Here is a 24,232-nt window from a genome sequence, read left to right as displayed (position 1 = left end):
TGAAAGTCGTCCTCCTTTGTTTAAAAGGCGATACCGAAGTGAATTCACGACTTTCAGAGATTCCTTGAAACCATCTTAATCAATTAATAAATCTCTTAGCCGTCTTTATATTCTGGAACTTCAAGATGGCGCAAGCAACGGGAACTTACAACAATCCCCTGAAGAAGTTCAAGTACGTCGTTTTCTGTCTTGTCTAATACCACATCACTAATTATGGTTGCAGATTGGTCTTCCTTGGGGAGCAAAGTGGTATGAACTTCATGCGGTATTCTATATGGTTGACAAGTTAATAATGAATTGCAGTTGGCAAGACTTCTCTTATTACACGTTTCATGTACGACTCTTTCGACAACATGTACCAAGCAACGATTGGGATAGATTTCCTCTCTAAAGTGAGCATTCTCCGAGCACCAAGCCCACAGCAATATGTCTAATACTTTCTTCAGACTATGTACCTGGAGGACAGAACTGTGCGATTACAATTATGGGACACTGCTGGACAGGAGAGATTTCGAAGTTTGATTCCTTCATACATTCGCGATTCTAGTGTAGCAGTGGTGGTTTATGATATTTCAAGTACGATATTGCTTTTGTCTTCCAAACTACACACTCTAATGTCTTGTTAGATCGAAAGTCGTTCCAAAACACGAGAAAATGGGTGGACGACGTCAGAGGAGAACGAGGAAACGATGTCATTATTGTATTGGTTGGCAACAAGACAGATTTGAACGACAAAAGAGAAGTAACCACAAGCGAAGGTGAAGAGGAAGCAAAGAAGAACAATTTGATGTTCATTGAAACGAGTGCAAAATTGGGTCACAACGTGAAGACTTTATTCAGGAGGATAGCTCAAGCTTTGCCCGGGATGGAAGGCGCTGATAATGCAGCGACGCCGAACCAAAGTAAGTTTGAATGTGGCCAACAGCATTGAAGCAACAGTTGCTAACCGCTAAATAGTGATTGATGTCAACGTCAACCCAACTCCTGCAAACCAAGAAGGATGTGCATGTTAAACGAGGAAAGTAATAATGGGAGTAATCAATTCTTTTCGATGCTTGTCTTAATTGGGACTTTGAAAGGATTAGGAGCATAGCATTTCACAGCGTATTTATATGATATTGATAGCGTACATCTTTGGCGTACTTAATGAACTCTTGAAGTTATTGTAGACTAGGGGTAGAAAGCTAAGTGATCGGATTCTGGAATAGAAGAACACACTTTACCTCGCTGCGTCTTCCCGTTAAGGGTGCCCAAGGATATGCCCAAGGATATATTACATGTTGAATCTATTGATCTAACAGTCTTAAAGCCTCTTGCAAGCAATCCCATGATTTCAATCAATGATAAGCGACCCTCTCCGAACGGACAGAAAAAGCTGAACAACAAAATTCTACATCTCCATCTAAATTTGATATCAGAACAATCAAGCAAAGGATTTTTTGAGTTTTTTTTTCCTTTGCGAATTCCCCAACACAGTAATTGTTCAAATGATGAATTCTCTTTTTCGATGCACAAGAGTTGAAAATGTAGAAACAGATTTAAATTCAATTTCAATGTAAGAACCACTTTCAAACTCGCTCTTATGTTTTGCGGATTTGTTGTTCGGTCTTCTTGTCTATCGCGAGCCCCTTTAAGATTGTGCAGATCCAAATATAGGTGGTGGCTTATATAAGCAATCCCAATCCGAAGATCCGAAAAACCATCTTCCAAGTTATCAATCAAGAACGACTTTCTATCTTTTCTTTTGGCGCATTGTTGGATTTTTTTACTTCTCGTCGCAACTTATTGACGAGTCAAATTCCTATACACCTTAACAATTTCATAATGGTCTCCTTACCGCGATGGGTGCGGGTTCCTCGCCCCAGAGTAAGTTATCTCTATTTATCAATCTTTTGTCGCCCATGGGAGAGGGAGCAATATTAATTAGTGAACAGACTTTCCTATATCTCATGACTTTACGCACCGGAACAGAGATGATTTCATTATCCATGATCTTCAATAAAGTTACTGGTTTTTACGGTCTTCTCGCAGTGCTTGCCGGCTTGAAATTGTCGCCTTTACAACTTTCAATGTACATATATTCCGTCGCAGCTCTCGCACTTATCGCGTTCCTTATGCCTCACATCCGCAAACAAACACCGTTTCAGTGCTTAGCCCTCGCATGGTTTTACTTGTTCGACACGATCATCAACACCGCCTTCACCACAGCGTTCGCAGTAACATGGCTCCTAGCCGTAAGCGCCGATCAATCTAATAAGGGCATTCCAAGCGCCGCTCCAGGAGGTAGCACGATCGATGAGACGGCAGGCTTTACGAGCCCGAAATTCAATGTCAGCGCAGTCAACGTTGTTGCCTCGCCAGCTTCGGGTGCTGGACAAGATGCGGTAGCATACGGAACTGCAGCTGGAGCAACCCTTGAGCAGAGTGTTGGAATCGAGGAAAGCGTTCCTAGTATCATCGTCGTTGGAATTCTCACATTGATTCGAATCTACTTTATCCTGGTAGTGATGGCATATGCACGACAAGTTTTAAGGCAGAACATGTACTCTGCTTCTTCAACAAAATTGCATCTTAACACCGATGGTAGCACCGACGCCCGCGCGGAAAATCCCTTTGCGATAGACTCGCCACAAGGGCAAGGTTGGAAGGGCAAGCTTGGTAGACTTATGGTGAAGGTTGGAGAAGGATATTGGCTTGGTGGCCAAGTAGATGAAGCATGGGCCAAAGGTTTAGATGGGCGATTCAAGACTCAAAGAACATTCAATGGACCTCCAGGTACCATAGAAAGAGAACGAAGAGCGAGAAGTGGAACAGGACCACCCGTTCCTGCCAAGGGTCTCGGTATTGGGAAGTTGTAAGACTATATACAATGTGACGGCGGCCGTTTGGGCAGTGAGAAATAGATATGATAGATGGATATCTATTATGTTGGTACGATGATGTAAGCTGTATAGGAAAGCAATGGTGTAGACCGGAGGACGTCATTGGCATGCCATTCTGTGATACATTTCAGAAGAGCTTGATGATCAGTCTTTCGTAACCTCAAAGCTGGAAGAGGTTTTCATAGTACACATGGCGTTCTTTGGGTACATTGGTAGGGTGTGCTTGCAAGCAGTCGAACTGCCTTTTTTTTTGATGGATTCTCGAATTGCTTATAGTCATGGAATAGGAAATCATTGATGACGGCAATTACTATTATATAATGATTTAGGAATTAATGCAAACTGATAATTGCAACCTGTGAAAACATCTCGTGTTCGGGTTCCAGTCCAGTCCAAGTCTCTTGCCACTGACATGGCCTCATTTGGATGCTTTCAAAGCCCGGATTCAACGAGGCAACTAACAACCATTCAAGCGTCAAACCAGCAACGCTTTGAAACTAGACCAGGCACAAATCAAGACCTCAACATGGGCAAGACGGGCTTTGCTCGGAGAGTACCTTATACCAATAAAGTAAATAAAAGCATTTCGGGATTCTTCTCCCCTTGTTGATTTTGATATTCTCACCATCAAATATTTTGATCAGCATCGATGGCGTGCTCGATTGTGGCTGGTGTTTTCCTTCAAAGCCGTTTTAGATGACAAACGAGACTTTTGTTGACTTCTCATTGGTCAATCATTCGTCCCTTTCTCCATGAATTTATGTCCCAAACCCTTCCATTCTCTCACTGTCCCCTCTGTTTACTACATACACTTGTTGACTATACCATAAATGACAATAAATCCACTGATTGCCGTTGGTCAACTGCACTTGACGGCCTCGATAGCCTCGATAGCCTCCAATATCTAAAGATATACCCTTGTATCATTCGCCGAATATCGCATCACATTAATGGCCCTAGGAGGAGGCACTTGATTAGGAAGAGAGAAAAATATATTTGATCATGTCGTTCCTCTTTCGCAGTCTCGAGAACACTTCTAATACTTCATCTCCTTCTCATTATAATTCCAAAATGGCGACGAATTCAGGAAAGATTCGTACACCTGAAGAAGCTGGTATGTCTACACTCTCTGTGCTATCAGTTCTATCTATCTATCAGTTCCACAACCCTGTTGTGCGGCACCTTTCCCCTCCATTTACCCCCCACTTCATGAGATTCTATGACACTGATTTTATTGTTTTCCATGAATAGTGGCAAGAATTGCATACTTGTCCAGCGATGTAATCATTTCTGTACAGCCCGCTCATTCAATTGAGTCGGAGTTCTCTTCACATTTACACAGATATGCTGGAAGAAAGGATCTGAGTCTCGTTGCTGCGAATGAGAGTGGTGTCCCAGAGGTAAGTTTTCCAAAACTACTTTCATCCGGTGCGAACCAAAATGTTAACATGATACTCATCTAGTTACAAACGATTCGAGAAAACAATGATCCTTTATTATCAGTATTTACACCAATCCGCAATGGAAAACTTGTTACAGTCACTACAAGTTCCTCAATCCTCGTTTCCTCCGTACCCCACCTATACAGACTTGCCAACTTCCCAGTGGTCATTCACGTCTCATTACAACCCTCACAGTATCCAGATTACTCTTCGATAACCTCTATACGAAACTCTGGCTTCACATTTTTACAGTCCGAGACATTACAGGAGGCACAAGACATTGCTGTGACTGCACACGCTCTTGCTATTAAGTCAGGGAAAGGTGTCATTCATTTCTTTGATTCCAGATCGGCAGCCAACGACGAGGATGTTGATTTTGAGGACCCCAACGTTGTCTCAAAGATACTGAATATCGATTCCGTGAGAGTGTTTCAAAGTAGCAAGATTGGAGGTTCTAGCATATATGCCGATGATGGAAGAATTGCAACTATTTCCGAGAACGTTGCAACAGGCATTACGTCTGGAGGCGAGAATAGTACTGAGTCTGCTGTACCAGGCCAGACAACCACTGAAGTACCATCTAAGGCTTCATCCGTGGGATCCTCCAAATCTTCTTCAGTACGGGCAAGCAGTGTGGATAGCAGTGCTTCTTCTGCCACAACTGTCGATGCGCCAAATGCACGTACTGTGAGCTCGGATGATATTTACAACTTTGTCTCTGGCATTTGGGATCAATTGAAATTGATGGTTGGTAGGGAATACGCTCCTTTCCAATACACTGGTCCATCAAATGCTGAAAATGCCTTGTTCATTTTTGGATCCGATGTTGGATTATTTGGCCGAGCAATTGACGAAGGAGCCGACGAAGTTTTTGCAAAAGCTGGTATCATTACTGCACGTTTGTATAGGCCATGGTTGGGCTCCAAATTAATCGAGGCGATCCCTAGATCTATTAAGAGAATTGCTGTTCTCGAGCAGATTAGAAGAAAGACAACTAAATGGGGACCTTTGCTTTTGGATTTACTTACCACACTCAAATCAGGACCTGGAGGCGGTGTAGAAGTTATTGTTGGACATCAACTGGGATTTATTGAACCGGATACAGTGCGACAAGCACTCCGTGGTGTTGTACAAAATTTAGTCTCCGAGAAGCCGGTTCAGAATCTGGAGGTCGGGAATCCTGATGGGCCCAGCGAATCTTCAAGCGGTCCTGCTCTAAGTCAACCAAAAGTCGAGTCCGCTTACATGAAGATCTTGGACCAGGTCTTCGGTAAGAGACTTCATTTGGCAAATCAAATCGATTCCCAAAATGCCGGTATCTCATCCAGTATTGCGTCGAATCCAGAATTTGGTTTCGGTTCTCTTTTGGCTAGAAAGGAGCATCGCCAAAGGTTTACCGAGGAAATTAAGGAGGCGGCCCAATCTAAAGAATTTATCACAGAAGCACCTAAATCATGGCTATCAAAATGGTCTGCGAGTGCCAGTGATGATTTAGCAGATGAGATCATTGCTCGTCTCGAAACAGACGGATCTGCGTTATCACGAAGTTTGCTGTCAAAGAAGGGATTGTTCCGCAAGGAATCCCCTTGGCTTGTTGGATCTGATGCTTGGGCGTACGACCTTGGAAACTCTGGTGTACACCACGTCATTGCATCGGGTGAAAATGTCAACATGCTTATCATCGACTCCACACCATACTCTGAGCGCTCAGCCGCTGATGCCGAAAGAAGAAAGAAGGACATTGGTCTTTATGCCATGAACTTTGGTAACGCTTACGTTGCATCTGTCGCTGTGTACAGTTCTTATACTCAAGTGCTACAAGCAATGATTGAAGCAGATCAATTCGATGGTCCATCTGTCGTCGTTGCTTACCTTCCATACTTCAAAGAGAACGATTCTCCTTTGACAGTTCTCCAAGAAACTAAGAAGGCGGTAGACCTTGGCTACTGGCCATTATACAGATGGAACCCTGACAATGAAGAAAAGGGCGAGGTCAACTTCTCTCTAGACTCAGAGCGAATCAAGAAGGAACTTAAGGACTTTTTGGCTCGTGATAATCATCTTACTCAGTTGATGAAGAAGCATCCCCAATTTTCATCCAACCTTTCCGAAGATTATGGTACAGAAGTTCGTGCTTTGCAAAAGAGAAAGGCCAAGGATGCATACAATGAGCTTCTTGAGGGTATGCTCGGTGCACCCCTGACTATTCTCTTTGCTTCGGACAATGGCAATGCTGAATCTCTATCAAAGAGATTGGGCAACAGAGGTAAAGCCCGTGGCTTAAAGACAATCGTCATGGCTATGGAAGACTATCCTATCGAAGATCTTCCTACCGAAGAAAACATTGTCTTCTTGACGAGTACCGCTGGTCAAGGAGAATTCCCACAAAATGGTCATGCATTCTGGGAATCCATCAAAGATAACACGGACTTGGACCTCGCATCAGTCAATTACTCTGTATTCGCTCTCGGAGATAGTCATTACTGGCCTCGCAAAGAAGACAGACACTACTACAACAAGCCAGGAAAGGACCTCGATCGCGTCTTGGCAAATCTCGGTGGAAAGCGTCTTGCTGATGTTGGATTGGGTGACGATCAGGATCCAGATGGATACCAAACCGGTTACCAAAACTGGGAACCTATCATTTGGCAATCTCTCGGGGTCGACAAAGTTGAAGGTCTTGAACCTGAAGCTCCACCAATTACTAACGAGGACATTAAAATTGAGTCAAACTACCTTCGTGGTACTATTGAAGAAGGACTGAAGGATATGTCAACTATGGCCATTTCTGCCGCCGATCAACAATTAACTAAGTTCCACGGTACATATATGCAAGATGACCGTGATCTTCGGGATGAACGCAAGGCACAAGGTCTCGAGCCTGCCTATTCTTTCATGATTCGTTGCAGATTGGCTGGTGGTGTTGCCACTCCAAAGCAATGGATTCAAATGGATGATGTCAGCAACGAATTCGGAAACGAGACTATGAAACTTACCACCCGTCAAACCTTCCAATTCCACGGTGTCATTAAGACCAAGCTCAAGGGAGCTATGCGCGGTATCAACAAATCTTTGATGACCACTATCGCTGCATGTGGTGATGTTAATCGTAACGTCATGTGCAGTAGTTTGCCAACTGGTTCAAAATATCACAAGCAAGTTCATGCTATTTCTAAGAAAATTTCTGATCATCTTTTACCATCTACAACTGCTTATCACGAAATTTGGATCAAGGATGAAGATGATAAGAAGGTCCAAGTAGCTGGCGAAGCTGTTCAAGATTATGAGCCTCTCTATGGTCCTACTTATTTGCCAAGAAAGTTCAAGATCACTATTGCCATCCCACCACACAACGATACTGATGTATATGCTCACGATGTTGGTCTTATTGCTATCAAGGGTGAAGACGGCAACTTGGCAGGATTCAATCTCCTCGTCGGTGGTGGTATGGGTGTTACACACAACAACAAGAAAACATATCCTCGAACCGGAAGCAACCTTGGATATGTTTCCAAGGAACAAGCTCACATCGCTTGTGAGAAGGTCATGCTCGTTCAGCGTGATCACGGTGATCGTAAGAACCGAAAACATGCTCGTCTCAAGTACACTGTTGATGATATGGGTGTCGATGTTTTCAAGGGCAAGGTCGAAGAATTATGGGGCCAGAAATTCGAGAAGGCTAAGCCATTCAAATTCCAAAGCAACATTGACACATTCGGCTGGGTTAAGGATGAGACTGGATTGAACCACTTCACTCTATTCATCGAAAACGGCCGTATTGAAGACACTGCCGACTTCCCAATGAAGACTGGTCTTCGAGAAGTTGCCAAGGTTCACAAGGGTGAATTCAGATTAACTGGTAACCAACATTTAATCCTCAGCAACGTTGCCGATGAAGACCTCCCAACAATGAAAGAGATGTTAGCTAAGTACAAGCTTGATAATGTTTCTTTCTCCGGAATGCGTCTTTCTTCCTCCGCATGTGTCGCTTTCCCAACATGTGGTCTTGCCATGGCTGAGTCCGAACGTTATCTCCCACAACTTATTACCAAACTCGAAGGTGTCATCGAAGAAAATGGCATGCGTCAAGATTCCATTGTTATGCGTATGACAGGATGTCCTAATGGATGCGCTAGACCTTGGTTGGCAGAAGTTGCTTTCGTGGGTAAAGCCTATGGTGCATATAACATGTATCTTGGGGGTGGATATCACGGTCAACGTCTCAACAAACTCTACAGAAGCAGTATCAAAGAAGAGGAAATTTTGGAGATTATGAAACCATTATTGAAGAGATACTCGTTGGAGAGAGAGGAGGGCGAGCACTTTGGAGATTTCTGCATCAGAATTGGTATGATTAAAGAGACGACTGAAGGAAAGACTTTCCATGATGATGTGAGTATTTCTGTTCCCTAATCCGTGACTGAGATTTGTCCTAACGTTAATAATAGGTCGCTGAGGAGGAATCTGACGAAGAATGAGAACATGAGAATAGGATAGTCCTTTCTACACTGCACGTGCGCATGGCGTTTCAACGGGTTTAAAATTACCAAATCATTTCTGTTTCTCTTATTTTTCTTGTTCATATACTCACCGATATGTTATGAATGTATTTTAAACAAAGTTTGGCATTCAACTGCACATCCGATAGGTTGGATGGTCTTCTCAATCTGTACGTATTTGAGTCACTGGCAGCATAGTCTTCTTAGATTCAAAATGAAATGTACATTACAAAATTCAAGAAGAAATACAACATATAAGTTGTCTTTTCAGTACTTTATGATGCCGTTACAGTCGAGGACAGGTCAAAATCGGCGAATCGAACCCTAAGTGGATTTTATTATGGCTTGGAGGTAGGTAATGACTGCAAAGATCGTCGAGGCATTATATATCACAAGTTGAATAAAGCTTCTTTCTAGCCAAGTAGGATGAAATCCATTACGGGGCAGATTGGTGTTTTTCATGGCGCAATATCAAGGTGAGATATTATCAGCTGTATCAATGAAGTGATCCTTTGGTTTCCTATGTTGGGCTTAATCTGAAGCTGTTGAATGACTTGGGGCAGTTGCTGCCAAAGTCTCTTTTACAAGCAGCTCCTTTGTTGTTTTCTCAAGGATTCAATGTAGGATTGCCTACCTTCCATCATGTATGATATGGCGAAGTATGCCTTTCGCACGAGAAGCCCATGTTGTACCCGGGTTAATGTATGTGTGAAACGGCACGAGTATTGTTACTATCACACAACAGAGGAAGGAACTTGGTCGCACCTACCATTCTGATATAACTTTTTGTATCAAATAGGATCGTCTCCATTCGATGGCCACATTGAATCTGAATAATGGGTAGGTACAATGGAACTAAATCTCTAGTTTGTACTACGCGATTAAAGTCGAGGGTTCTTTGCACACGACTGATTCCTTTTTTCCTACAACTACGAAAAGTTCTGGTCGACAAGAACGGCATCTCTTCAGGAAGTACTTATTTTCTTCCAATGCTACAATTGCAATTCACGTTCTTGATGCGCATTGTGAATCGTACATTCTCTGTCACTATCTTGATAGTTTCCCGCGAAACCCTTCTACTGCATTGTCGCTTTCAGTTCGCAAAACCAATCATAGTTTCTGTAGCGGTCATTCAATTCTTTTAATCATATTCACATTCTCAGTGTACTATAACGAGTTATCAAGCCGCATACACAAAGAATGGCTACACCTACTGCACCGGCAGATTCTGCTGGTAACCCTCAGGTCGACGCCGAGAATCCCAATGCAATGGCGTCTGTATATATTCAACCCCAGCATAAGAAATTCCACGATTCTTCAGTCACCCTTGAAGAATATCATTATTATGCCGGTCTCGCACGCGCAGAAGAGGATGCTAGTACTAATAATGATATTGGCGATACTACTTTCTTTTCTCTTATTGTTCCACCCAAGAATTTGAAGGGTCAAGCTCCGGTCAATTCTGCTCCTGTGTCTGAGAAGCCAAATGATGGAAATGGTGAGAATGGAACTGAAAAGATAGTCACTGAGAGAAATGTACATGATATGTCTCATGGTGATCGCTCAACGATTACGAATGATGAGTGGACAAATGCCAGCAGGGCTTTAAGAACGGCTACTTGGTCCTCAGTGTTCTATTTGATTACCACAGATATTTTGGGTCCTTTTGGTGTTCCGTAAGTGATTGCATGGCTGCGACTTTGATGAACAATCAGCTAATATTTTACTTGCTAGTTTCGCCTTAGGTACTCTAGGCTGGGGACCTGGCATCGCACTCTATACTGTGTTTGGTGGATTGGCCGTGTAGTAAGATATATCTGATATCTGCAATTGAACCACACACTAACAAATACTAGTGGTGGGTTTCTTTTATACTACATGTTCCTGGGACTCGATTCCCATCAATATCCATTGAGAACGTATGGAGATATAGCTTTCCGAGTTTATGGAGCACCTGTCCGACATGCAGTCAACGTTCTTCAATCTATCCAACTTCTCTTCAATGTCGGTGTTATTGTTGTTGGCAATGGACAGGTTAGTATTTTCTTCACCTGATTGACCCTCTACTCTTGATTGGGTCCTTCATTCTAACATAATTGTAGGCACTTTCCCAAGTCTCAAAATTCAAACTTTGTTACGCAATCTGCTGTCTTGTATTCGCGCTTGCCGGCTTTTTCCTTGGTCAAGTTCGCACTTTACAAAAGTTTGGTTGGTTAGCTAATGCCGCTATCTGGATGAATGTTTTTATCATTTTGTGTACGATGATTGTCATTTCACATAGTGCGCCAAATTACTTGGCTGTAAATGCTGCTGCTGGAACTGCACTTGGTGGTGCACTCGTCACTCCAGATAGTGCTGGTAACTTTCCACCCGTCACAACATTTGGCAATCTTCCTCCTTCGACAGCTGGCTTCACTGGTGCCGTGAATGGACTCATGCAAGCCGTTTATGCATATGGAGGAGCTTTGTTATTCACAGAATTCATGTCGGAGATGCGCAAGCCCCGTGACTTTTGGAAGGGTATGATTTGCGCCCAAGCATTCATCTATATTCTGTACATGATTTACGGATGCTTCATTTATGGCTATCAAGGTCAATATGCTGTCAATCCTTCTTTTCAAGGCGTATCTCCATATGCGTGGCAAACTGTCAACAACGTCATTGCGTTCATGTCAGCTCTTATCGCAGCTGGCCTATACGGTAATATCGGTATCAAAGTCCTATACAATAACATATTAATGGATTTCTTTGGTGCACCGCCTCTCAACTCACATAGAGGCAAATTACTTTGGATGAGCATTGTACCTGTTTATTGGTCAATAGCTTATATTGTTTCTGCCGCTATACCAAATTTCTTTGGTCTCTCTTCCCTAGTCGCAGCCCTTTGTATTCTACAATTCACCTACACATTTCCGCCTATCCTCTACTTAGGTTACTGCATCCGAGTTGATGCTATCCTTGACACGGAAGGTTTCAATCCCGCCACCGGCCAAGTCACACTCGCAGACACTGGATTTAAGAGAATCCTGCGCGGTTTCAGAAAGAGATTTATCTTGAACACCTGGAACATCATTTACTTCTGTGGTGCATTGCTGACCGCTGCTTTGGGTGCGTACAGTGCTATTGAGGCATTGATTGCGGCGTTCAAGGAACCTAAAATTACGGCTTTTACTTGTAGGAGCCCGGTGAATGCTGGATAGGGACGATTCAAGTGAAGGGCAATTTGACTGCTTCTAGAGGATTGAAATTAAAATGCCGGATTATGCTGGGGATCATACAACACATGAAATGGTTCAAAGAATACTATAAAATCGAAAGTCTGTCTAGCTAACTAGGAGATGTATCTTGGGGTAGTTTTGGTTCGCTATTTATAGTATTATGGTTGAGACGGATTGCTAATATTATATGAGAGAAGTGTTACGTATCGATAGCCAAGGGTAGAAGAAACTTCAGAGGAATACCTGTATACTTCACTGAGTACCTTACCTGCTTTAATGTACAGCACCAAAGGGATACAATGGGGGTGGTTGATATCAATACACGTTTATCGTGATGTCTTAGCTACACAAAAAAAAGTATTTTGACATACAGGATCATCTTTAACAAGTACAATAAAATGTCTTTGAAACCCATAAGGTTAGATATGTGAATAAAAATCACAAAAAAATGACTATAGGGATATTAGGTATACTTACAATGAAGGGGATTTTTGCCTATAGTTTCTGAGTATCCATACATGTATGAGATTATGAATTTGACCACCACGAGAGAGCAGGCTCACAAATCCGAAAGAGTGGTATTAATAGGCTCAGGTTAAGAAGAAGAAGAAGAAGGCCAATTAATTGTTGAAAATGTCCAAGCTGTTTGCTACACACTCTGGTAAGCGAATTGAAAATGAAACGGTGAAGCTTTTGTCTACCACAAGTCTGACTCTATGAATCGAAGACGGAAAAAAGTGAGCTTCGCTGTCCTCATCCAAGCTATCTCTCGTCAGAGCCCCTAGACAAAATCGAATTGTCACTATATAAAAATGCCATGATTTCTCGGGTTCGAATATTCTGTTGATTCGAGATATTGTGGTGTTTTTTCTTGTGTAGAATGGAAAATGAGCGCGTGATTAAGATTAGAATTTATCAGTCATTAATTATACATGTATATGGAAAGGAATTGTATCAGTAATTGCGTTAGAGTATCACGATCACGAGTAACAGAATGATCGAACATGCGTCTTCGTCAAACATTGATCTTGAAATTTAAATAAAGATCTGGACGTAATACTGTTAAATCTTCGCTTTGACTTTCGCTTGTGCTCAGAAACATTGATCATGTCTCCTAGTTTGATCCGTTCACAATCCCGAGTGTGTGAATTGGCATGCTCAATTTTTTTTATTTTTTTTTTGGAGATCAGCTCCAAATTCATGCGTCAAGTTAACAAGGTTATGTATCTTTGAGTTTAGCAGTGCAAGTTCGGTGGTTATCTCCACTGGGATCAGGAATTTTCACAGTCTCGCCAGGCAAGAGTGAGTTGACCATAATGATGTTTGGATTGGTGGGATGTTGATACCATCATGCTTAGAAGATACAATGTGTGCGTGATTGAACTGCATTTCGCACTACCGAATACTCTGCTTCAACTTGTGTCAATAATCTGGATGATTGAATATAACCCCATATTTCTAAGAAGCAAAAGAGACGAAAGAATTGAGAACTGTCTCGAGATTCAAGGAAATAGATAATTCCATAGCATTCGCATTATGAGTCGATGAATAAATAGTGATAATGAAATCCTAGGCACTGGTATGTTTTAGACTTGATCGCACAGAAAGGAAAATTCTGATATTACTCCAAGACTGGATGATGATTTATAGTATCTGCGGTAGAATATGACAGAAAGCAAGAGAAATCCATCGATGATACCGCCTGGTCTTGTTTATTATTTCTTTTCTTAGTTCACTGGCTGTAGACTCAAAAATATTGCTCAAGTCGATATTATAAGTTTCTAGATACCAAAAAGGGGTAATCTATGTAACAATCTCAAAATGGAAAACCGTTAAGAAATTAACTTTGCTCGAGTGCCGTCGTCTACTTGGTACCCGAAAGTTTGTTTGAATTGATGGTAAAAGATTTGAAAGTAGTAGACCGCTGGTTCATCTAATCAATAGGTCCACCAGTCAGAACTAGAGTCTTGAATAAATATCCTGTTATGAAAATGTGTAAACTACTTACTGATGAGTCGCTGATATATCCACCAAACCAGGCTGTCACCAACCATCTCATCATGATCAACATCCAAAATACCTCTTTTCGATCCACCTCTCCTCGAAGTCCTGAATTATCGTGCATACCACAACTTTAACCTCTGGGAATACCTTTGTAAGTCGGTTTAATCCCATTTTCCCTGCAGTGTAAGTCACAAATACAATCTTCTCGGGTGGTACTCCATGGTCGACGAGAATTTGAACCGACATAAGTGCAGCTCCTCCACTTGACATTTGTGGATCAAGTAACAACACACTATCATGCTTGTTGATATTGTCTGGTAATTTTAAGAAATGTAATTCTGGTTCACCAGTTCGGATATTCGATTGAATCAGTAGTCTTCCAGTTTTGCAATCTGGAATGACTCGCTTCAAGCCAGTTTCGAGAGCTCCTCCCGCTCGAAGAACAACAACTGCACTAACTTCGCCCGTAGCTATTAAACCATGGTACTTGTTACCGATTGGTGTCTCAACGGTTTTTTCTGTAAAGAATATATTGTTCATAGCACTACAATTTGTTAGAAATGAGACCAAAAAAATCAACATTATGAAACAATGCAATGATAACATACTGTTCAACGAGTAAAGTAGCAATCCGGTCAAAGTAGAAAACAAACTCCTCTGCTGGAGTACCTATATCTTGGATGATGGTGTTCATTCCTTTAAATTGAGGTGTTTGCTCCATAAGAAGAACTGATTTAGATAGAGGCTCATCCTCAGCACCCAAACCCAATTTCTTCAAGGCCATAATGTGTGCTATTGACTTTTCTTTTAATGTTCGTTGGATGTATTGTACAACCATAGCTATCGGAAAATTAATACAATACAGGATTCGTTGAACGAAAAAGGAACTTACTAATAGCAACTCTATTTTCTACACCTCGTGGCACAATGATATCTGCTCTAGGAATTAGGCATCTGCAGTGAAACACAATGGGGCCACACATCAAGATCAGAGCTCATCTTGTGTCACATTATGTGAGATCTTACCGGCAATTTCTCCCTGAGGCTCTACATATCGTTGGAAGTTTGGCTTCACAAAACCAAACCATTGTTTTATAACACCTTCAATATCTCTACCTCTTTCTGCGACATCTCTAAGGACTAGCAATTCAAATTAGTTGAGTCATAGTTAAGCAATTGCTCTTATCATTTGCTGCTGGAAATGCATTTTTAATATGGAGAAATCATACTTCTCCGGGATAAACAAGTATCTCCATCTGCTTGACAGAAAACCTAAGACAAGTTAGTCCTCTAAGGTTCAATACCTTCTCTAAATTGAAGAGGAATATCACCTTCATATCTAACAAGTCAAGAACTCGAGGATCGTATAATGCAAAGATACCCTCCAATATGAGTACATGCGGTGAATAAATTGATGTGGTCTCCTTCTCTCGAGCATGCTTTGAGAATGAGTAGATAGGGATCTCTGCTCTCTTTCTAAGCAACAAAATTAATTATATGACAATGTATCCAGTAGGGAGAATACATGGAATTCGCTCCTTTCCAGATGCAGCAGCGTAGATAACACTTACCCTGCTTTCAGGTCTTTCAATATCTCGACTAGTCTATCGAAATCTATGGCATCCGGTGAATCAAAGTCATATTCATTCAAAAATGCTTTTCGTGATCCTTCCGCGTCTAAAGACTTGTAAAACGAATCCTTTTTTTCACAATCATTAATGGGTCTATTGATATAGGAATAGGGAAAAAAAATTACCATGCTGAGAATGCAAACCCATGGCAAGTTCATTTGAGAGATAATGGCATGAGACAAAGTAGATTTTCCTGATCCAGAACTTCCAGCTATACCTATGATACTAACTCCAGCCCATGGAGGGGAGTAGTGAGCTTGTTCTTTCACACATACAGCCATTGTGAAAGTCGGAAAAAATGCTGATTATGATATGTAGCTCTGGGTATCTGGAAACTTCAGCAATGCATGTTAATAAGAGGAAAAGAATATAAAACTAGGTGAGCAATTGAGTACGGCAGCACAATATATACAGAAGCAATTCTACCTATGTGTACTTAAGTTATGACATTTTCTGCGCAGGAGGGGTCAAGGTCGTCTTTTTTAAAGGTCACGTGCATATTTACCTAATGCTATCTCCAGCTAGGCCCATAAAGGCTTAGACCCTGGAGCGAGCTTCTACTTCTACTTGAAATCTCAAATCAAAGCTTTCCTTTCCCTTCCATTCTTCCAATAACTTCATTTTTTTCACCAACCATCATCTTTTCTTTATTCACATCACTAAAAACTTATAATAATTGTACAAGTGCTGGACACTTCAAGATCACTTACAATTGTTTCCTATCTCTTTATGGAGAAGAGATAATCCTTGGTGTTGTAAGAATGGTACGTAAACCAATACTCTTGATAGCTTTGTAGATATCAATCGGTAGCTGACGTGATCCAAATTATAGGCATCTTCAACAGCTACCGCAACACCCTCAAGACTTAATACATTTGAGAGACCGCTTTCACATATTGCATTCGAAAAGCGCGTCGACAATGTAAAACCAATGAAGAGGTAGGCATTACATTTTCTCTTTCATACCCGGGGCTTCGTTGAAGCTCCATCAATGGCAAACTTTATATGATGACTATCATCAACTGGGAATCTCTCCTAAAAATTACGCATGCGGAGAACAAATTAGTTGTTAACTGATATACTGCCACTCTTACCAATTTGGCTGTCGCCCAGCCCGATATGAATTGATAATATGCAGCCAAGCTAACATTTCTATCCATTCACAGTGACATCAATGCTTTGATATTAGATTATCTCACTACTGAAGGCTATCCATCAGCAGCTGCAAGGTTCTCTAAAGAAGCGAATCTTAAGCCACAACAAGCCGAAGAGTTTGTCAAAGCTCGTCAAGCTATTCAGCATTCCATCCATTTGGGAAGCATACAAGATGCCATCGATGCAGTCAATGAGCTAGATCCTCAGGTTAGCACCATCCCATCCAATTGTCTTTCATTATTTCCTTGCTATGATTAAACAAGTTCATGCACCACTCATATAGCCTTCGGGTCGTTGATGAGATACAATACCATACTTCAGTCCTCAGTATGAGCAAACTTCAACCTAATCATCATTCTTCTTCTTATGTTCATTGAATGTTCTCTAACATTGCCAAAAGGTTCTCGAAAATAATCCAGCCCTCCATTTCTCACTCTTGCGACTACAACTAGTTGAGCTCATACGGACTTCCGGCAGTGATGTTGGTCCTGTCATAACTTTTGCCAGGACCCAACTTGCACCTCGAGCTGCAACCAATCCGGACTTTTTGGAAGACCTTGAAAGGACAATGGCTCTACTAGTCTTCCAGCCGGATAATCTAGAGCCAAAGCTAGCGACTTTAATACACCCTGACCTGCGAAGGTCCGTCGCAGATAAAGTAAACAAAGCTATACTCCAATCTCAAAACAAACGTCGAGATGCAACCATTAGAGATCTTGTTCGTCTACGTGCCTGGGCTGAGAACACTGCACGAGATGCAAAAAAGGAAATACCTCCCCTCATCGAGCTGGGTCTCGATAATGATGACCGTGACCATGATAATATACATGGTGATGGATCCCATTTACAACAAACAATGAATGAAGCAATGATGATGACATGAGTGGGGTATTGGATTGGTTATATTTGGCGTCTGGGTTACCAATATTATTATACCCTTTCTGAAGTTTGTTCAGGTAGAACTTCATAAATGGCGCAGGATGGAATTGGAGTTTTACGATGGGAATAATCATTATTTATTAGTACATAAGAAATCCGGATATCGGATTCGATTAATATAAAGCTCATTTGATACCTTACAATACACATGATGCTTCTTGTAGACCTGGTGCTATTTTCAAATTGTGCGTTTGTTTCATTCACTGATAGAAGCAGTACCTACCTACATCAGACGTTTCTTGATCAAGAAGGCTTTTGAAATAAATACTACCATTTTCTATATTCCATCCTCGAAATATCCCAAGAAAAACTCAACCATCTTTACGGCATCTAGTGGAGACCATTCTCCGACATATCCGTGAGCGGGCGGGACAAATTGAGGGTGATGGTGGGGGGAGTGAAATGGGTACGTCAGAGGAAAATAGAAGAAGCCCAGAATTCCGTTCCCCTTACAACTTGGCAAAAGCTTCAAATACCTAGAAGTTCATTAATACGAGTACCTTCTTTTTACCTTCAGACCAACCTACATAGAATAATTTTTTATATCAAATTGTTAATTTGTTACTTTCTTAGTATTTACATTTGAGTTATGAGCTTCAGTTATTAATTGAGTAGAGAAACCGTCACCAGCAAGTTTAATGACATACACAAATATGCTCTCACGTCAACCTGCCTCATCTCTTGGGAGAATTGGCAGCAATTCTTTATTACTTCGCAGATCGCCATACTCGTCTCTCAGTCGATCTGCACTATCCTTCAATTCTCTGCCTGGCCAAAAGTTTTCTACGGGCTCAAGAAGACCTCTCACAGCCCTCACAAACCAAACACAATGGGGAAAGCTCCCTATAACACGAAATGTTCGATTCGTATCTGGTAAACCTTTGCCGCAACGACGGTCAAAAGCTTTGAACTTTCTATATCGATCTGCGGCTTTGCTTGGAGGTTCACTGATCGTTTTGGGAGTCGGCGTGGTTGGTTTCTTCGTGTATGATGCTACGACATATCGTGAGGATTTGTCTTACTCGGATATCTCCATCTCGGAGCTTGCTTTGTCTCCACGACTAGGAGGTCCTAAGAATTTACCCATTGCCGAAGTTCAGATTGACGACGATGATTCCGAGGAAATGCAAAAGCAAAAGGACAAGCCGAAATTGGTCATTCTTGGAGGTGGATGGGGAAGCGTGGCGTTGTTGAAGACTTTGAATCCAGACGACTATCATATTACTTTGGTCTCGCCTACGAATTATTTCCTCTTTACTCCTATGCTACCTTCGGCAACTGTAGGCACGTTGGAGTTTCGATCTTTGGTGGAACCCATTCGTCGGATTATCACAAGAGTTAAAGGGCACTTCATAAGAGCTACGGCGGAAGACATTGAGTTTTCGGAGAAGCTGGTAGAATTGGCAGGGAAAAGTCCGGATGGTAAAGAAGTTCGATTTTATCTACCGTATGATAAATTAGTTATTGGGGTTGGATCCACGACAAATCCTCACGGAGTAAAAGGATTGGAAAATTGTCATTTCTTGAAGGATATCGATGATGCTCAGACGATTCGAAATTCTATCTTGACCAATTTGGAATACGCATGCCTCCCAACAACATCTGATGAGGAACGAAAGAGATTGCTTTCTTTTGTTGTTAGTGGAGGTGGTCCTACTGGAGTAGAATTTGCTGCCGAATTATTCGATCTTCTAAATGAAGATCTCACAGCACACTTTCCTCGCATTCTCAGAAATGAGATCTCCGTCCACGTTATTCAGAGTAGAGGACACATTCTCAATACATATGATGAAGCGGTATCCAAATACGCCGAGGAAAGATTCGCTCGCGATCAGGTAGACATCCTTACCAATTCTCGAGTCCAGGAGGTCAGACCAGATAAAATTCTCTTTACTCAAAAGGGAGAGAATGGTGAATCGATTGTTAAGGAATTGCCCATGGGATTCTGTCTTTGGTCTACAGGTGTTTCTCAAACCCGATTTTGTCAAAGAATCGCTGCCGCACTTGGCTCCTCTCAAACCAACCGTCATGCTTTAGAGACCGATACACATCTCCGTCTGAAAGGTACACCACTAGGAGACGTGTATGCCATTGGCGACTGCGCAACGGTTCAAAACAACGTTGCTGATCACTTGGTGACTTTCCTCCGAACGCTCGCGTGGGAAAAGGGACAAGACCCAGAAAAGGTCCAACTCACATTCCGCGATTGGCGAGACGTCGCGCAGAAAGTCCGCAAGAGATTTCCTCAAGCGGCCGATCATCTCAAACGCGTTGATAAGCTCTTCCAAGAATTCGATAAAGATCAATCCGGCACGCTCGACTTCGGTGAATTGAGAGCACTCCTTATGCAGATCGATAGTAAACTCACGTCGCTTCCTGCCACTGCCCAGAGAGCTCATCAACAAGGTCAATATCTAGGGCACAAATTCAACAAGATTGCAAGAGCAGAACCGGGAATGAGAGTTAACGACATGCGTGATGGAGATTTGGACGAAGCTATTTACAAAGCGTTTGAATATCATCACTTGGGTAGCTTGGCTTACATTGGCAACTCGGCCGTCTTTGATCTCGGAGGGGGATGGAGTTTCGCGGGAGGCCTTTGGGCGGTATATGCCTGGAGAAGCGTGTATTTTGCGCAGAGTGTCAGCTTTAGAACCAGATGTTTGTTGGCTATGGATTGGGCCAAGAGAACCCTTTTCGGAAGAGGTATGTTTTGATCAAGGGCGTTGCGTGAACTTTGGATGGCTAATGTTGGAAATAGATTTGATGAATTGGTAAATTTCGCCTCGGCCTCCGACCTACCTATGGGTCTACATGGTGAGGGAGGAATAGAATTGGATCGCAGGTGGTGGGTGGTGGATTTGTATTATAGCATAGGATAGGATAGCATGGGTTTGAGGATGGATAAGAGATTTTCTCCGCGCAGTACGGGTCCTGGTTTAGATGGAAATATTTCAAAAGCGTTACGGATAGGAAGAATGGGAAAATGGAGGAGAAAGACTTTAGAATAATTGATGTTGAATTTTTTTTTTCTTCTCTTCTCTTCTCCTCTTTTCTTTTCTTTTCTTTTGTGGATTGAATTGAATTGAATTGAATTGAATTGAGTGGGTGGAGTTTATTCGTTTGTTTGTTTGTTTGCTTGCTTGTAGGTAAGTAGATGGGTAAGGTGCTTGGGTAGTTGGTAGGTAGGTAGGTATTCAGTTATTAGAAAGAAAAATATTAGTCGCTCCTCTTCCTCGTTATTATTCGCTTAGAGGTACTTTTTATATTCTGTTTCTGTTTGGAGGGATATATATGTATATGTATATGTATATGTATATGGATTATGGGGTAGGTGAATAGGTAGGTAGATAGGTATGCGAGTATTCATATGATTTGTAGATGATGAATGGAATAATGATTAAAATGATTAAAATGCAACGATTTATTTATTTATTTATGTATGTATGTATGTATCTAGAATACATCATCTAATCTCATCTAATCTAATATGAATGGACGTATGTAGGTAAACTATCATGGCTCGAAAACTGATATCTGTAAGTAGGTATGTATGTGTACATGGATGGATGAATCCGATGGATCTATGGATGGGTATCTATCTATACTCGTTTATTTGTTGATGTTTCGTCGCTAGTAGTTAGTATGATGTGATGTGATGCGATGTGATGCGATGTGAAATGGTGTGACGCGATGTAATATGACATCATCGATAAAAAAGAATTGAACTTCCTCTCCTCTCCATCCCTCTATTCCTCGCGAGTATTGGTTAATTAGCTGGTGTTCGAACCCCGTATGAACAACACCCAACACGCTCCTTAATCAGCAACCCCCCACCCCCTCACTCCGCACCACCCAACTGCACTCAACCACCTCAGCCTAACCTAATAAATCTCCTCCACTTCATCCCAAATCACACTCGTAACCTGGCCATTCAACCCATCCACCCCCTCGAAAACACCGACCTGCACATCCGCGACAAAATCCCCAAACAATCCCGTCTTTGGATCGCGCTTTGCAATCACAACTCGTGCGCTCCGTTGCAAAGCGATCGCTACGAGCGTCCCGGCTTTATTCAAGGACATTTGACGTGGGAAGATGCCGCCTGAGGGAAAGAGTTGCGAGAAGGAGAGACTGCCGTAGGTGGAGTTGGAGGCGGTGTTGATACTCCAGGCTTGGATGGTGTCGGAGGGGAGAGCGGTGTTGTTTAGGGGATGGGTGGGGGGTTGGGGGATGGAGAGAAGGGTGGCGTTGCGGGAGGAGGTGAGGATGTGTTTTCCGTCAGGCTGGGAATGTTAGTTTGTGTTCATTGTTTTATAGGATGTTTTCATCTTTTTATATTTAAATTGATGAAAACTTTGAAGAAACAAAAAAACTTGGAAAAACTTACAGTCAACAGACATTCCGCCGCGGCTGCTCCCTCAGGAATTTTCTCATCACCATAAATACCATGAGTATCGATATTGGTAAAAGTCATGCCCTCAGAACCCTCTCCATAAGTCACCTTGAAACTCGACACCGTATTTGCCAATTCCGAAACCAGGTAGAAGTAAGTATCACCACCATCCGTCACGTGAAAAGCACCATGACGGGGACCACTGGCCGGAGGAGCCGTGCAGGGAGTTTGTTCTGTCAGAAGAGCGGTGGCGGGATCGATGGAGAAGACGCGGACGAGATCGGCGCCGAGATCAGGGACGATGATGTATTTCTCGGTGGGGTCGAGGAGTGCTTCGTGGGGATGCGGGGTGAGTTGTCTTTGGAGGGGATCGGGTCCCGGTCCTGGCATGGTGAAGGTCAGGGTTTGAAGGGGTGAGAGGGTTCCATCTGCTTGGATGTTGTGGGTGGTGAGGGATGCACCGCTGCTATTTTGTGTGTTAGTATGATGGCTTGGTCTATGTTGTAGAAGGATGCGAATTTGAATGTGAATGTGAATATGAATATGAATGTAAATGTGAATGTAAATGTAATAAATGTGAATATGAATATGAATCTGAATCCGAATATCAACATAGACATAAATAGAAAATAGAAAAACCTACTAATGAGCCGCCGCCATATTTCTTCCCCCATTAAACAGAACCGAACTAACAGGTCCACTGATAGTCAAACCATTTCCCAACAAACTCAAGTCCCCATTACCCGCAACGGAGAAACTCGAGATACTTCCATTCTGGACACTCAGCCCCTCGTTCAAACAATACAAGATGCCATTCTTCGGATCTTTGTGCAGCCACGAGGGATTATCGGTCGTCACATTGTTGACGGACAGCGTGTTGAGCGCGTACGAACCATTCAACGATCGGGACAATTGTAACGTGCTGATGGTGCCGATGTATGAGGAGACGAAGAGATTGGCGGTGATGGTACCGTTTACAAAGACGTCTCGAGCATGGAAACGCATGGTGAAATATGGGAATGTTTGTTTCAGACAATGTGGAGAGAAGAAAAAGATGGAGGGAATGGGAGAAGAAATAGACGAAGAAAAAGTAGAGAGGAGCGAAATTTGTGGAAGGAGGAGAAGACTTAATAATACCCCCATCTTGAGGGAAAGATTATGAATGCGCACCTTATGTATGTGAATGTTTAATAAATGAAGGGCGGGGTGCCAGTCACTTGGCAATGAGGATCTCAAATTTGGTGAATGGTCACAGTTATTACAGTTACAGTTATGTGAGTGTGAGTGTAATAATAATAAGTGTGAGTGAGTGGTGGTTATTTTGGTTGATTGTTGGTTCCTATGGACATTTTACCTAAAAGTGTTAGTCAAGACATGGAAAAATGATTAAGATTTTAAGCTTATATGTGTGAATCCTTGTATTCACCATGATTTGTGATGATTTGTTTCTGGATCGAGACCCGTTTGCCTATGAAAGATGGGATGCCGAACGTTATGCGGTATGAGGATAATTATCCGGGGGCGGGGAGGGAGAGGGGAAGGAGAAGGGGAAGGGGGAGGGGAAGGGGAGGTTGAAACATGAGACATGCATGAAAAGATGGAGGGATGGATGGATGGATGGATGGATGGATGGATGGATGGTTGGATGGTTGGTTGGTTGGTTGGTTGGTTGGTTGGTTGTCAGTTACGTAGATGTTCTGCAGCCATGTTCCATCTGATAACAGATAATAGACGATCGATGGCGGTAGTGGTTGATTGATCGGTTGAAGTTGGATTAGCCCTCATAAAAAGGGCTAGCAGGAGTGTCCGTTGGTGTCCATTGGTCTCCGAGACGCGGCATTGATTGGTTTGCATTGCTTTCTAATAAAGTTTTGATCGTGCGAACGAGTCGGACCGTGAAAATGGCCAAGGAGACTTGTATGTCACGCCCCCGAGTATGAGGATGCAGTTGGTAACCGGAGTGATTGGATCATGGAGGAGGAGAGAAAGGGTAGACTTGAGTTTGCTCCCGTTACTCAGATACCGAGTAGATGCTGAGTGTTGCAGATGTTCCGCGACCACGCATT

At 42.4% G+C, this 24,232-nt stretch overlaps 8 protein-coding genes across 8 annotated transcripts; 6 read left to right on the top strand and 2 right to left on the bottom strand.

Moving 5' to 3' along the window:
• Positions 1–18: 18 nt before the first annotated feature.
• On the top strand, positions 19–1,318 carry BCIN_12g03760 (hypothetical protein). The gene is made up of 6 exons (XM_024696402.1): positions 19–172; positions 224–249; positions 304–392; positions 447–576; positions 627–902; positions 958–1,318. The coding sequence occupies exons 1-6, from the start codon at positions 126–128 to the stop codon at positions 1,011–1,013; spliced, it is 624 nt and encodes a 207-aa protein (XP_024552210.1). The 5' UTR covers positions 19–125; the 3' UTR covers positions 1,014–1,318.
• A 392-nt stretch (positions 1,319–1,710) lies between these two features.
• BCIN_12g03750 (hypothetical protein) lies at positions 1,711–3,272 on the top strand. The gene is made up of 2 exons (XM_024696401.1): positions 1,711–1,866; positions 1,935–3,272. The coding sequence occupies exons 1-2, from the start codon at positions 1,825–1,827 to the stop codon at positions 2,856–2,858; spliced, it is 966 nt and encodes a 321-aa protein (XP_024552209.1). The 5' UTR covers positions 1,711–1,824; the 3' UTR covers positions 2,859–3,272.
• A 364-nt stretch (positions 3,273–3,636) lies between these two features.
• Bcmet5 lies at positions 3,637–9,093 on the top strand. The gene is made up of 4 exons (XM_001552184.2): positions 3,637–3,996; positions 4,134–4,282; positions 4,346–8,716; positions 8,773–9,093. The coding sequence occupies exons 1-4, from the start codon at positions 3,885–3,887 to the stop codon at positions 8,800–8,802; spliced, it is 4,662 nt and encodes a 1,553-aa protein (XP_001552234.2). The 5' UTR covers positions 3,637–3,884; the 3' UTR covers positions 8,803–9,093.
• A 600-nt stretch (positions 9,094–9,693) lies between these two features.
• Positions 9,694–12,519, top strand: BCIN_12g03730 (hypothetical protein). The gene is made up of 4 exons (XM_024696400.1): positions 9,694–10,499; positions 10,558–10,629; positions 10,680–10,857; positions 10,926–12,519. The coding sequence occupies exons 1-4, from the start codon at positions 10,024–10,026 to the stop codon at positions 12,021–12,023; spliced, it is 1,824 nt and encodes a 607-aa protein (XP_024552208.1). The 5' UTR covers positions 9,694–10,023; the 3' UTR covers positions 12,024–12,519.
• A 1,188-nt stretch (positions 12,520–13,707) lies between these two features.
• On the bottom strand, positions 13,708–16,135 carry BCIN_12g03720 (hypothetical protein). Its single transcript, XM_024696399.1, has 9 exons — positions 15,802–16,135; positions 15,617–15,744; positions 15,377–15,521; positions 15,275–15,317; positions 15,072–15,185; positions 14,938–14,979; positions 14,654–14,885; positions 14,050–14,589; positions 13,708–13,974 (listed from the first exon to the last, which is right to left on the bottom strand). The coding sequence occupies exons 1-8, from the start codon at positions 15,955–15,957 to the stop codon at positions 14,106–14,108; spliced, it is 1,344 nt and encodes a 447-aa protein (XP_024552207.1). The 5' UTR covers positions 15,958–16,135; the 3' UTR covers positions 13,708–13,974; positions 14,050–14,105.
• A 126-nt stretch (positions 16,136–16,261) lies between these two features.
• On the top strand, positions 16,262–17,912 carry BCIN_12g03710 (hypothetical protein). Its single transcript, XM_001552189.2, has 4 exons — positions 16,262–16,440; positions 16,509–16,615; positions 16,843–17,038; positions 17,232–17,912. The coding sequence occupies exons 1-4, from the start codon at positions 16,438–16,440 to the stop codon at positions 17,712–17,714; spliced, it is 789 nt and encodes a 262-aa protein (XP_001552239.1). The 5' UTR covers positions 16,262–16,437; the 3' UTR covers positions 17,715–17,912.
• A 316-nt stretch (positions 17,913–18,228) lies between these two features.
• On the top strand, positions 18,229–21,140 carry Bcnde1. The gene is made up of 2 exons (XM_001552190.2): positions 18,229–20,476; positions 20,532–21,140. The coding sequence occupies exons 1-2, from the start codon at positions 18,409–18,411 to the stop codon at positions 20,546–20,548; spliced, it is 2,085 nt and encodes a 694-aa protein (XP_001552240.2). The 5' UTR covers positions 18,229–18,408; the 3' UTR covers positions 20,549–21,140.
• Positions 21,141–21,185: 45 nt separating this feature from the next.
• BCIN_12g03690 (hypothetical protein) lies at positions 21,186–23,434 on the bottom strand. Its single transcript, XM_001552191.2, has 3 exons — positions 22,810–23,434; positions 22,161–22,632; positions 21,186–22,056 (listed from the first exon to the last, which is right to left on the bottom strand). The coding sequence occupies exons 1-3, from the start codon at positions 23,307–23,309 to the stop codon at positions 21,655–21,657; spliced, it is 1,374 nt and encodes a 457-aa protein (XP_001552241.2). The 5' UTR covers positions 23,310–23,434; the 3' UTR covers positions 21,186–21,654.
• Between the last annotated feature and the right edge of the window lie 798 nt (positions 23,435–24,232).

This window comes from Botrytis cinerea, chromosome 12 (assembly GCF_000143535.2).
Source record: "Botrytis cinerea B05.10 chromosome 12, complete sequence".
Taxonomy (NCBI): Eukaryota; Fungi; Ascomycota; class Leotiomycetes; order Helotiales; family Sclerotiniaceae; genus Botrytis; species Botrytis cinerea.
This window is presented reverse-complemented; position numbering and strand designations above follow the sequence as displayed.

Bases quoted from the DNA above. Each gene is read 5' to 3' on its own strand.
- BCIN_12g03760 (XM_024696402.1), top strand. From the start codon at position 126: ATGGCGCAAGCAACGGGAACTTACAACAATCCCCTGAAGAAGTTCAA. The intron at 250-303 runs GTATGAACTTCA...AATGAATTGCAG, and splicing joins CTTCCTTGGGGAGCAAAGTG to TTGGCAAGACTTCTCTTATT. The intron at 903-957 runs GTAAGTTTGAAT...ACCGCTAAATAG, and splicing joins TGCAGCGACGCCGAACCAAA to TGATTGATGTCAACGTCAAC.
- BCIN_12g03750 (XM_024696401.1), top strand. From the start codon at position 1,825: ATGGTCTCCTTACCGCGATGGGTGCGGGTTCCTCGCCCCAGA. The intron at 1,867-1,934 runs GTAAGTTATCTC...ATTAGTGAACAG, and splicing joins TGCGGGTTCCTCGCCCCAGA to ACTTTCCTATATCTCATGAC.
- Bcmet5 (XM_001552184.2), top strand. From the start codon at position 3,885: ATGTCGTTCCTCTTTCGCAGTCTCGAGAACACTTCTAATACTTCATCT. The intron at 3,997-4,133 runs GTATGTCTACAC...TTCCATGAATAG, and splicing joins TCGTACACCTGAAGAAGCTG to TGGCAAGAATTGCATACTTG. The intron at 4,283-4,345 runs GTAAGTTTTCCA...ATACTCATCTAG, and splicing joins ATGAGAGTGGTGTCCCAGAG to TTACAAACGATTCGAGAAAA.
- BCIN_12g03730 (XM_024696400.1), top strand. From the start codon at position 10,024: ATGGCTACACCTACTGCACCGGCAGATTCTGCTGGTAACCCTCAGGTC. The intron at 10,500-10,557 runs GTAAGTGATTGC...TTTACTTGCTAG, and splicing joins TTGGGTCCTTTTGGTGTTCC to TTTCGCCTTAGGTACTCTAG. The intron at 10,858-10,925 runs GTTAGTATTTTC...ACATAATTGTAG, and splicing joins TTGTTGTTGGCAATGGACAG to GCACTTTCCCAAGTCTCAAA.
- BCIN_12g03720 (XM_024696399.1), bottom strand. From the start codon at position 15,957: ATGGCTGTATGTGTGAAAGAACAAGCTCACTACTCCCCTCCATGGGCT. The intron at 15,522-15,616 runs GTAAGTGTTATC...TTTGTTGCTTAG, and splicing joins TTGAAAGACCTGAAAGCAGG to AAAGAGAGCAGAGATCCCTA. The intron at 15,186-15,274 runs GTATGATTTCTC...TTGAATTGCTAG, and splicing joins TACTTGTTTATCCCGGAGAA to TCCTTAGAGATGTCGCAGAA.
- BCIN_12g03710 (XM_001552189.2), top strand. The intron at 16,616-16,842 runs GTAGGCATTACA...ATCCATTCACAG, and splicing joins AATGTAAAACCAATGAAGAG to TGACATCAATGCTTTGATAT. The intron at 17,039-17,231 runs GTTAGCACCATC...CATTGCCAAAAG, and splicing joins TCAATGAGCTAGATCCTCAG to GTTCTCGAAAATAATCCAGC.
- Bcnde1 (XM_001552190.2), top strand. From the start codon at position 18,409: ATGACATACACAAATATGCTCTCACGTCAACCTGCCTCATCTCTTGGG.
- BCIN_12g03690 (XM_001552191.2), bottom strand. From the start codon at position 23,309: ATGGGGGTATTATTAAGTCTTCTCCTCCTTCCACAAATTTCGCTCCTC. The intron at 22,633-22,809 runs GTAGGTTTTTCT...CACACAAAATAG, and splicing joins AATATGGCGGCGGCTCATTA to CAGCGGTGCATCCCTCACCA. The intron at 22,057-22,160 runs GTAAGTTTTTCC...TAACATTCCCAG, and splicing joins CGGCGGAATGTCTGTTGACT to CCTGACGGAAAACACATCCT.